Source organism: Polistes canadensis, unplaced genomic scaffold (genome assembly GCF_001313835.1).
Source record: "Polistes canadensis isolate GaletaPanama2010 unplaced genomic scaffold, ASM131383v1 scaffold_77, whole genome shotgun sequence".
In the NCBI taxonomy this organism is placed as follows: Eukaryota; Metazoa; Arthropoda; class Insecta; order Hymenoptera; family Vespidae; genus Polistes; species Polistes canadensis.
In genome coordinates, this window is record NW_014569624.1 from 397094 (window position 1) to 409472 (window position 12379).

Genomic DNA, 12379 nt, shown 5'->3' on the forward strand with positions numbered 1-12379 from the left:
GTTTTCGTCACAAGCATGTTAAATGATTGAACTATGTCGATGGATATACACAAGTAGAGTATAGTGTGTGTGATCGCGCAATTAAAAAATAAAAAGGAAAGAAGAAACGACTTATGTCACATAATCGATTCGTGAGCTAACCAAGCTCTGCCAATCACGAATCATCATCGTCATCGTCGTCATTGTTTCATCATCATTATCATCATCATAATCATCATCATTATTATAATCATCGTCATCATCATTGTCGTCGTCGTCATTGTCATCATCATCATCATCATCGACAAGTATATGGAACACAATGCAACAAGGATTACGAACGAATTTGTGATCCGTTTGCACACGCGCACGCAAACTCTGAAGAAGAACACAATGGTTTGTTCGTACTGTATACAGAGAAAAATGTAAAATTCATTCCTAACCACAAGTCCTTTTTATCTCATTCAATTTTTCCGATCACTTTTCTTCTTCTTCTTCTTCTTCTTCTTCTATTGTTTTATTTTATTTTATATAAATCGCGAAGCATATTTTGCGATCACATATAATTTTTCATTTTTGTGCTTATTGATAATAATTTTACCGTTCGTTAACATCGAGAGAAGTAATTATCGATGGCAATTTTATAATATTTACGATCATTATGTAAACGAAGAAATTGAATGGTGAAAATATAAGATCAGTCGAATATCGAACTTTTCGCGAAGAACGAGTACGGAAATTTAAATATTTTCGTTGGATCGTCTTATTAAATTATTATTCTCTTACGATAGAAATTATACGTGACGACGAACGACATATTTGTTTTTTTTTTTTATTTTATTTTCATCATTCATTTTTTTCACGATAATACGGTAAGCGCGAAAGTTCGAACGACAGTAAATCTTTTCTCTCGTCTTCTCTCTCTCTCTCTCTCTCTCTTTCTCTGCTTTTGCTTTAATTTTTTATTTAGATTTTTGCGCTTTTATATTATAATTTGATCTCGTTTCCCTCGAAACTCGAAAATGATCGGTATGTATCGTTGTAATACGTACTTTTTTATTTTTGCTTTCTTTTTCCATTTGCGCAATGACGAAAACATGTATTTAGTTATGTGTGGATTATATGTTTGTTTTTTCTCTTACTGCAAGCTTCTATTCTTTTATTTCTTACGTATGGTACACTTATTAGCTTCCTTTCTACGTATATTATTACCAATCAAGGAGAGCGTTAGATTTTCGATAAGATCGTGTAGTTTATTCGTGCATATGAATATTGTGTTTTTTTTTCTTTCTGTTGCATGTATTAGACAAGGGATATACCATACAGTGCTGAACAAAATTTCGACACGGACTAAATTTTCCTATAAGATTCTATCTGTGAATCTCTAAAAAAAGTACGATTATTTATTTATTTTTTATTTCTAAAATATATCTCTCGTTTTGAAAATTTTTATTTTAAGCCATAAGGATTATAAATAGGCATACAAAAATAATTATAATGCGTAAAAATCTATTTTACTGAACAAAAATTTATTTTCCATGATTTATATTTATTGACATAATAACAAAAAAATTTATCTTCACGGGTTATGTACAATATACTTAAACTTTAATTCGAGAGATATATTTTATAAACGAAATTGTGAATATATAATCGTATTTTTTACAGATGTACAGAGAATGTTTTTAGAACAATTTATTCTGTGCTAATACGTTTTTGTTTCGACACATTATATATATATAACATATTCGTATATAATAATTCCACGAAATGAAGAGATATCCTATTTCCCTCTCTTTCTCTCTCTTTCTCTTTTTCATTCTAATGAATACTCTTTCATTTTCGCACACTCGATCTACGCGATCTTCCGAATGCAATTATCACCGGTTGTCCTTTATTTTTTTTTTATATTAGAATGGATCATACTTGGTGTATGTAAATTATGATAACGGTATTGGTAATGTATATACGTGTTATGTATGTATGTGTGTCATGTTTCGTATATATACACGTTAAGTGCTTTGGTTACGAAAGTAAGTAGTCGATCGATGAAAAAAGATTATATCTTGTCGAACACAATGTGTTCTTTTATTTCGCGCGATTTCGACGAAGCTACGATATATTTTAAATATTTACGTATGGTGGTATGTTGTTCTAAAACAAAGTGCGAAGTTCTTTCTTATTTTTCTTCTTCTTTTGTTAGGAACTTATAATACTGCTCGTGGTAATTTACCCTGGACCGGTCTTACGGTACGTATTTCGTGATCTTATTTTCAATCTCTTTTCTTTTGAATTTTCAAAACGAATCATTTTTGCCTTTTTTGCATTATGCATTTTGAATTTCCCTTTTCTCTATCTTTGTTCTTTTTTTAATACTCGTTGTCGTTTCAATTAATTCAAATTAAATTCAAAAGTCGAAAAAAAGAAGATATATGTATTTATAGACACATATAACAATTTTTCGTTGCAAAGCAAAGACACGAAAATCAGTTGAATTGCTAGGTCCAGCGTATTTATTTTACATTTTTTTTTCGTATGAAAAGTTTACTAGAGTTCACAACTTTAATACTAAATACTCGAATTCAAATTCGAATTCTAGTTTGAATCGATGCTTTACATAATTATATACTTACTTATACGTGTTAATTGATAGAGAAGACAAAAAGAAGAAAAGAAAAAGAAACATCCGATCTCGAGCAACGATGTTCGCCCTTTTTATACATTTTTTTTTTTTTTTTCCCAAATGGAATGTCAGAGTGCACTTTTTTACACGGAACTAAATTTGTTACGCGTGTGTGTATTTTACGTGTTTGTATATATATATATATATGTGTGTGTGTGTGTTATGGCCTTTAGTCGCACGATCTTGCGATTGTTTTCATCTACATAACTAAATATGCATCTCTCTCTCTCTCTCTCTTTCTCTCTTTGTTTCTCTTTCGCTCTTTTCACTAGGATACGCATACGCGCATACTTTCGTCTAAACGCGTTTAGAAGATAAAATTACATAATACGCGAATAGACGACTGGACGTTCGTTGAATTTTCGTGAGGATTTTGTTAGATCGGCATTTTTCTTTTGAGGAGTTTGGCTCGACATGTCCCATATTTTTTCATTTTAACATTTTATCATAATTTTTGTTATTTCCTCTTCGTATTGTTTTAAATATCTTCGAAGCATTTTCTTTCTTGCAAATAGATCGATCACACGTATAGATAGAATCTTGTATTCTTGTATCTCATTCTCTCATTCGTTCGTTCGTTCTTTCTCTCTCCCTCTCTCTCATCGGAATCATACTCGATCGAAAACACCTCTTCTTGTAGGAATCATATACTTCGTGCACTCGTCTTCATTTTCTTTAGACCTATTTTAAAGATTCTTGATATCTCTTATAGTTCTTTCTTTCCTTTTTTTTTCTTTTTTCCTTCTTTACTCTTCCCTTATCAGCGAGCACCTATTTAGGATTTTAATATTGGTTTCTTTTATTTTTAGTTTTATCACAGATGTTTTGTTCTTCATCACATATCGCTCCATTTTATTCGATTCTCTGATTTCTCATCTTCTTTCTTCTTGTGGCCCACTCACATCAGTACAACATACATTATGTATGTATGATGTATAATAATATCCAGCAACGGGATCGACCAAAATTGACATTGCCCATCCCTCTTGCTTGCTTGCTTGCTTGCTTGCATGGTTTAAACGTGGAGTTATTACGTTTCCTCTTTTTTATTTTTAAGCCGACATGATTTAATCACAGCTCTCCTCCATTTTGGCGTTCTTGTGCGCGCGCTCAAGAGGAATTTGTTATTATTATTATTATTTAGTATTTATATTATTAGTATTTATTAATATTATTATTTTTTTCCATTTTTTTCGCAAGTTTTTTTTCTTTTTCTTCTTCTTTTTCTTTTTCTTCTTCTTTTCTTCTTCTTTTATCTTGTTTTTCTCGTTACGATCACGCACACTAAGGCCTGCCTTAGTACAAAAATATACATTCGCGTCTTAAAAAATAGATCTTATAGCATTCTGTACTGGCTAGCGTTCGTTTGATATTTTACATATTTTATGTATTTTGATTCTTGGCAGGCTGCTTAAGTTTAATTATCGGCTATGAGAGAACCATTATCGATTGAACCCTCAAAACAGTGAGGAATACAGTGTGTTTGCGTGTACGTGTACGTGTTTTTTTTAGCATGCATAATACGTGTGTACGAGGATTTTCTGTTTCTTTTTTTCGTTTTTACTTGTTCCGTATCGCTAAACATTAGTCTTACTTTGCGTAATACGCACTACACACAAATTTCCCTTATTTAATTGCTTTTTAATATCCCCTCTTGCTTAATCTTTCACATTGATTCATTTGACGTTGACAAACATATTTCTAACAAAAAAATCGCTATATTTTTATATATATATATGTAGCATTACTTTGTGAAATCCGTTAATTCGTGAAATGACCAGCTAAATTCTTAAATAACTATACGGACCTGTTTAAATATGAAAGACGGCAGAATTATATATATTATAGAATTACATATTATTTTGTTTCCAACTAATTTTAAGTAATATATGAATTTACAAGAGGCGAATAGTTAAGGAATTAGATTGAAATCTAATCTCAAATATAGGAAAAATATTCTTCAGTTTCGTTTCAATACTTGTTTATATTACACTGTTATAAATCCGGAGATAAGAAATATGTGCTTCTTCATTTTAAGGTCTTCTAAACGAAGGTTATCTAATTTCGAGATAGAATTTCTCTATTGATTTAAGAGATTTAATTAAGGTTTCCTTCGAAAATTGTGAAAATAAAAATAAAATAAACGCGAACACATTTTTTGTCTCCGGATTTACAACAATGTAGTATATGCAAATATTTTTTTTGAAACAAAATCGAAGAATAATTTTCTTATACTTTGAATCAAATTTCAATCTCATACTTTAACTCCTCGCCTCATGTGAATTTATATATAACTTTCTTATTTCCTAAAATTACTAATTTTAGTGTATAATAAAATTCCTTTTATATGTTTTCCCAAAAACGCCTAGTTATTTCTGGTAAGACGTTTCCACGATTTAACCAAAGTATACAATTTAATGCTGACATATACACATAGATTAAACAAGAGAGGATATGAAGAAGCAATTAAAAAAGGGAAATCTATATGTAATGCATGTCAAGCAAAAGACAGTTAACGTATAGCGATACGGAAAAAAGTAAAAACAAAAAAAATACATGAAATTACGATGCACACATATGATGCATATACATATATTAAGTTTTTCCACCATCAAGCGAACCGGAAATGAAAAAAAGAAAAGAAAAAGAATAATAATAATAAGAACGCTGGCAATGTTCTTAAGAATAAATAACCGGGGATTAATGAGAAAAATCTTGCTCTCATCTATCTCTCTTTTTCCCTCGCCCTATCTCTCTCTCTCTCTCTCTTTCTCTTTTTTTCATTTTTTTTTCCGCCTATTTGCATTATACATACGTATAGGTCGTGCGTGTTCTTTATAAATATGATATCTTGATTGTTACGCAACGTGCAGCTCGCTTAAAATTTCATGTATAATATGCGCGTGTGTATGCATATTTTTGTTTAAATACACCTTTTTCAGGTAAGATCAGTCTTATGTTTGTTGTATAATCGTCGCGCTCTATAATCAATAATACATACGCACGCTGTGTACCTTTTCGCGTTGTGCCCGTATTAAGCGGCTGCACGCGTGCGTTATTTAAATAATGTTTTTCTTTTTCTTCTTTGTTTGTTTGTTTTTTAACGCGCAGAGATGGTACTATACATTATCATCTAGATTTATTCTTTTTTTCCTGCTATAGTTTCATCTTTACTTTTCTAGTTAATTTTTCTTTCTCTCTCTCTCTCGCTCGCTCTCTCTCTCTCTCTCTCCCTCTCTCGTCCTCACACACGCACACAATAGATAAATTTTTCGTAATGCAAACACAGCACGCATGATCTTTTAAACATACATACGCAATTTCGACCTTTCTTTCTCTCTCCTATTCTCTCTCATTCATGGTCTCGCATGCATCGCACGCACGCACGCGAGCACATGCCTTAGTTTTTTAAATAATATTTATAAACACGCAATTTCGAAGTTTTATGAGAAAAATTCAACGAAAAATTGATCAAAATATTAATCGTTAAATGAAGAAAGAAAGAAAAAGTATACACTAAAAGAAGTTAAGAAAAGAGAGAGGGTAAAAGAAAGAATGGCAGACTTTCGCGCGTTAAAATGACGACTACGAGCGCGCGTTATTCGATTATTAATTATTATACGAGTCTTATATATTTCTCACTAATTGTTTGCTTCTTTCTTTTTCCCTTTCATTCTCTTTCTCTCCCTCTTTCTTATTTTCGTGTTTCAACGTTTTCACACATCGTTCAATAAAAAGAAAATACAATTAAATTGTTCGCGCATGTAGTACGAAATGAAAGGGCGGTCGCAAACGCATTTCTTCATTTATTTTAACCTCTAGTTATTTTTTTTTTTAATAAATAATTGGCTTCATTAATTACCAAATGGTTCGCAAAAATTGTCTACTAAAAATTTTTTTTATTAGATTTTTAGCGTGTACGTGTATGTTTCTTCTCTTTCTTTCTTTTTTTTTTTTTCTTTTTTTTTTTATCGCGAACGTCGCGCGTCAAACGTTTCGTGTCAAAATTATTCTTACACCGCGACTCAGGTACATATTAAGGCCCGTTCATCTTGTATTATAGCGGCATCTTACATTTGTTTCTCACTTTCGTTTTTATATGTTCGCTCTAGAGGAATATCGTTCCTTCGCATACAATTTTATGCCTTAAACTTGATCGAATCTTCCGCATGCGTGATGTATATAAACATATATACATACATACATATGTAGATACATATACATGTATATATATATTACACGTATTACAATTGCTATTCGCATTTCTTATTCTTGATTTTAATTACACACACAGTGTTTTAAGGGGGCACATTATCGCGGCTTTTCTTTTGCATATAAGTGTGGAAATACTTCTGCTTTGATTTGATTTTCTGTTTTCTTTTCTTTTCTTTTCTTTTCTTTTTTTTTTTTCTTTTTTTACTTTTTTCTTCTTTTCGTTTAAAGATTTCGACGCATGAGGTGTATGTACAGGATCACATGTAAAAAAAAGAATGAAATATAATACGTGACTACGATGTACATACGACGACGTTAATAATTATACAAGGATTTGAAAAAAAGTAAATCGCATCTCAGAATAGTATAACCGTATATATATATACGTTGGTTTCTTTTCTTTTTTTCTTTTCATTATTTCTTGTCTTCTTTTTCTACTCACATTAATTTTGTGTTATTCCTCCCTTTTTCACGTGTTATATTATATATGGCTCCTTTGTAAATAACATTCAAAATCATCACCATTATATTTTAATCGCACGATAGAAATGCGAGTGCTTTTTATCGCACCCAAATATTAAACGTTTAAACTTCGATAGATTAGTAGTACAGATATACTTACATATATATACATACATATGCTTATACATATATGTATATATACGATTAGTGGAGCGATTATCTTCGATCTTCGTTAGATAACTATATTACTCCTGTATCGCATATCGGCGTTCGCTAAGAGCATGATGGAGAAAAATGGTACATACGTACAGAACAAACGGTTGTTGATCATAGTTTATATGATATAACACACATATCGCCGTACGATATTTTGCAAGATTCATCTTCCTCGGCTATATCTCTTTGTATGCATGTATATATATATATATATATATATTCCTTCACCGACTTCGGCGTGCGCGTATTCGTGTTAAAGCATTTTTTTCTAGCTTTTTTTTGTCTTCTTCGTATCTTTTCTTTTTTTCTCTTTTTTACAATTGCGTCCGATTGGTTTTGGTATTAAAAATAACCTCGGAACGCTGTTCGACTTCTCGTTACTGAGTTTGACTCTGTACCTCCTGTGTCTTTAATACAAACTACGCAATACTCGTTTAAAAGTATGTATATTCTATCGAGTTGTTTTTAAATATTCCTCTTAGTAGTGTCGCACACAGCATGCTCTTAACGAACGCTTGGCACCCCCTGTTTTTCTTTTTTTTATTCTTATCTACATTCATTTTCTTTCAATGGATTGAAAAAATATCCGTTAAGAACGACACTTCTCTCTTCTACTTATACACATAAACGTTTTTGGAATTTTCGCATTAATTAGTTTTCCTGTGGAAGATCATAAGATCGTACCTCTCTACCTTTTTTTCTAAATAGTTTTAATATGGAATTTCTCTCACGTCTATCTCATAGATGATCGTCTTTCTTCTTCAAATTATTTACCTTGGCTATTAAATATTATCTGTAATGATACGCTACAACATTATGTATACGTCAAAAAATGCTATTCTTGTAGCTTGACCTTGACGTTCTCTTCTTCAATTTTTGGTTGTATTTAACCCTATTCTCACATACACCACCAAGGTACTGAGTTATATCTACTCGAAATTTACTTATTATTCTTCCTCACAGGGGTATCGATGATATTTGCTTGGGTGAGAGGAACGATCGGTATAAAATAAAGATCGCGGTGAGGATATATATACCTGATAGTTTAAGATTATCATTGTCAATATAAAGACGCGATTCCCTGCATAGTTTCCCCAACGAAGAAAAATCACAGCATAAATAAGTCATTCCTACCATCCGTCGTAAGGATTATAGAAAATCGTTCTCTTTCTCTCTTTCTCTCTCTCTCTTTCTCTCTCTCTCTCTCTCTTTCTAATTCTATCTCTATCTCTATCTTTCTCTCTCTCTCTCTCTCTCTCTCTCTCTCTCTTTCTTTCTTTCTTTCTCTTTCTCACATAATCATTGTAATTAATATTACATTGTAATTTGCGTTCAATTTGGACGTTTCGTCGTTAGAAAGACACGAGAGGTAGGTTTATCGATAGAGAATTAGGGATTGATCGTGTACTATACATCGGTAATCGAGCTTACGAACATCGATGATCCACGACGATCCATAACACCATTAACTATGTATTTCTCCCTTGGTTGTGCCACAAATCTAGTTTTGTGCATATAAGGAATAAGTCTTCCTTTAAGGAATGGTTTCAGATAAAGCATGATCGTTAAAGAAGGAACATTGATGCACGTTAAACTCGCAAACGTATAGCGCAATTGTAAATGCGAGCTCCGTATACATATCACATCCATAGAAGAACTGGTAATATCACGGCGCGATAGTACGGTACGACTATTTTCATCCTCTTTCTACTTAATAAGTTACATTTAACAACTAGCTGACGGATGGCAGTATGCGTTAATTAGATTTTGGACTATTAACTCATTATACGTATTCACCGCGTTGTGTACAAAAAAAAATCTTATAGAAAAATAAAGAATATAACTTTACAGCTGTACTTCTGAAAATGTTCTCCTTCCATAAGTGGTCGTAGTAATTAGTGGATAGTCCTCGGATGACATTTTCTTGGCATTTTTTCTTGGAAGTTACTTCTCGTCACAGAGGATAAACGGCATAATAACCTCCCTGCTGTCTCCGGCAAAGGGATTCAACACTACTGTTGGTAATTCTTCCCTACTTAAAGGTGCCCATTGTCTACCCATTATTTCTTGTATTTCCTATAATACAAAGGTAAATTATTATTATTAATTATGCAATATGTATGGAAAAATAACAGATTTACTCACATGAGTAATGGCATCAGTTTTGTGCCACGATTCGCTGTCAGACGCAATATCACTTTCCGCAAATATAAGATGTTCGAGTTTACTTCCTCTGAGACGTGCGATGGCTAATAGATTCTCTTGGTAATATTTGTGTCCTATGAACACTATTTCCACGAGATTAGTACACTTCCAAGCCACGAATACTAGAGGATCTGGGCTGTAATAGATTTAAAATTAATTTATCGTCATTGGTTATTTGCATTGAAAATACAATGCTAATTAGTTACCTATCTGGCTCGTTAGGGTCGTATGTAGCAGGAGTATTTACCGTCATATCTATAGAATCTATCCATATGAGAGATTTGAATGTATCAAAATACCAACTTGATAATCGATGTAGTACTTCTATATTAAATTTTTCACAGAATAATATTTTTAATTGTGTTAGAGGCATAGCAGGTTGAAGAATGTCCGTATGTAATACTTGTACACCAATGTAAGAATGTATGAGATTTAGTCGTAACTCACATTTGGGACTAAAAATAATTTTGATTAATATTAATCGAGTTAATGAGAAACTCTAGTCTTTGGAAAAATAGTAATATTTTATAGAATTACATAATCTTACTTCTTTTGAACAAACAGTTCCCAGCCTGCATTTGATGTTCCTAAGTACTCGCTATGCCAACCATGTACATGTATTACTAGCTTTCTCATAGTGCCACTGTCTAAAGCTCTGAGTAAGGCATCGTTAACAACGTCATAATCTACTGTTAAAACTGTCAATCTAATAAGTGATTTAAAATTATATTCTTCCAATTCTATAAAATCATAATGCTCTGGATCATCTTTGACAGATGCTAAACTGAGATGCGTTAAATGTTTAGCATGATGTAAAATTAATGGTTCTAAAATTAAATCAGCATTTGTTGCTAACTCTTCTATGTATCCTAGACTCAGAGCTTCCAAACGGTTAGATCTTTCAATAATTTTCGCAATAGATTTCATTAGGGACACACTGTTTGTTGGACTAGAAACATTTTTAAAAAAGGTCAGATTCACAAATGTATCTTTTAAATATTTGTAAAACAATATTTTCATGATTCTACCTGTTAGTCTCGCTTTCCATGTACCAATTAGGACTTTCATACATGTTACTACTGTATTCCAAGAATAATTTTCGCAATTGCCTATTACAGCTTAATTTTTTCAGGATATAAGAAGTTTCTATAATATCACTTGCTATGTCACATTTTATGGTTGCTTCGTGGACACTAAGTCCAAAACTATCTGCCAGACTTCTATAAAATTGTACAATTCAAATGTATATGAGATTGACAGTATAAATTTATCGTTAAAAGCTTGTATTACCGACCTAGACCATAAAATACTATCACTGTCTTTCAAAACAAAAGTGATTTTTCTCCAGAAAATCGGATGGAATAATGTAGTTCTCCAATTTCTACAAACCTACAAAAATTATTACAAATGCATTAGATTTGCATAAATTATACGAGATTTTACAATGACATATTGATATGTATAAGTATTTTAATAAGTATATTTTTGATTCTATAGAAATTATATGTACATATATACATATATATATATATATGTGCGCATACACACGCACGACATTACACTCATAGTGACTTTTAAAATATTAGTAATTAGAAAGAAATCTCGCGTGACAAGCATTTAATCGTTGTAGTTTATATACAATGAATAGAAAGGTCGAATTTCGTAAACATCAAACGGCTATGTGAAATATAATCGTTTGATTACCTACTGTGTCAGTTGACAGGAGAAAAAAAAACAAAAAGTAAAAGTATACCTGAGAGGCTATTATCCTGTTCTCATGAGATAAATACGAAAATATTTCTTGCAAAATAACACTGGGCAGATTGCTCCAACAGGAATTGTTGTCCTCTTGTTCCATTTCTACAGTACGATTAGGAGCTAAGCAAGGCGAACAGCTGTTTGCCTTTATCAAGGATAGCTGGCTCTCGCACTTTCTTCTCTCTTCTACTGTGTCACTTTCTTCGTGGTGTTTTAACTTTTCCAGCCAAATTCCACCTTCATTTCCGGCGTGTAGCATTTTAAGCCACTCGCTGGTCATCGTTATCTTTATTTATCTAGCTAAATCCTATTCTACAGTTCCTATCCGTTGTATTAGAAACTAATTCCCAAACCAAAATACGAACAAGGTATTGCGTTCAACTTGTAACTCCCAACCGCACCACCGTTCCTATGGTTGTGTTGGTCGTGTGTATTTCTCCCAATGATTCTCTACAAAACTCTCGTACCTGATTGGTCGACGTTCTACGCACACGTCAACTGAAATATGTCATTTTAAGCGAATCTTTTAGATTTTTGTTTTATTGTTTTTTCTTTTTTTCATAAGATCAATGAAATGACACATTTTTTAACGTTATAAATTTATTTCCACGTATTATTGTGGAAATTTCTTAAGGCAAATTGTACACGCTTATATGTATTTTGTATGATATTAATCCAAAGAAGAGGTTACTTTATGCGCAATATTTCGCGCGTAGCACTCACGCGCGTTCTGTCATGACATTCGTATTAAAAGCTATCTTTGAACTTGACCAAACATTCATACATCGTAGAACTTTTAAAACGATGATCAAGCTAGATCTGAATCTTTAAAAGGTTATAATCAATATAGTTCTGTTGCGG

At 32.1% G+C, this 12379-nt stretch overlaps 1 protein-coding gene across 1 annotated transcript; it reads right to left on the reverse strand.

Moving 5' to 3' along the window:
* Positions 1-9046: 9046 nt before the first annotated feature.
* LOC106786563 (F-box only protein 33) lies at positions 9047-12059 on the reverse strand. Its single transcript, XM_014748085.1, has 7 exons — positions 11514-12059; positions 11055-11149; positions 10789-10980; positions 10308-10709; positions 9967-10215; positions 9701-9896; positions 9047-9631 (listed from the first exon to the last, which is right to left on the reverse strand). The coding sequence occupies exons 1-7, from the start codon at positions 11796-11798 to the stop codon at positions 9500-9502; spliced, it is 1551 nt and encodes a 516-aa protein (XP_014603571.1). The 5' UTR covers positions 11799-12059; the 3' UTR covers positions 9047-9499.
* Positions 12060-12379: the final 320 nt, after the last annotated feature.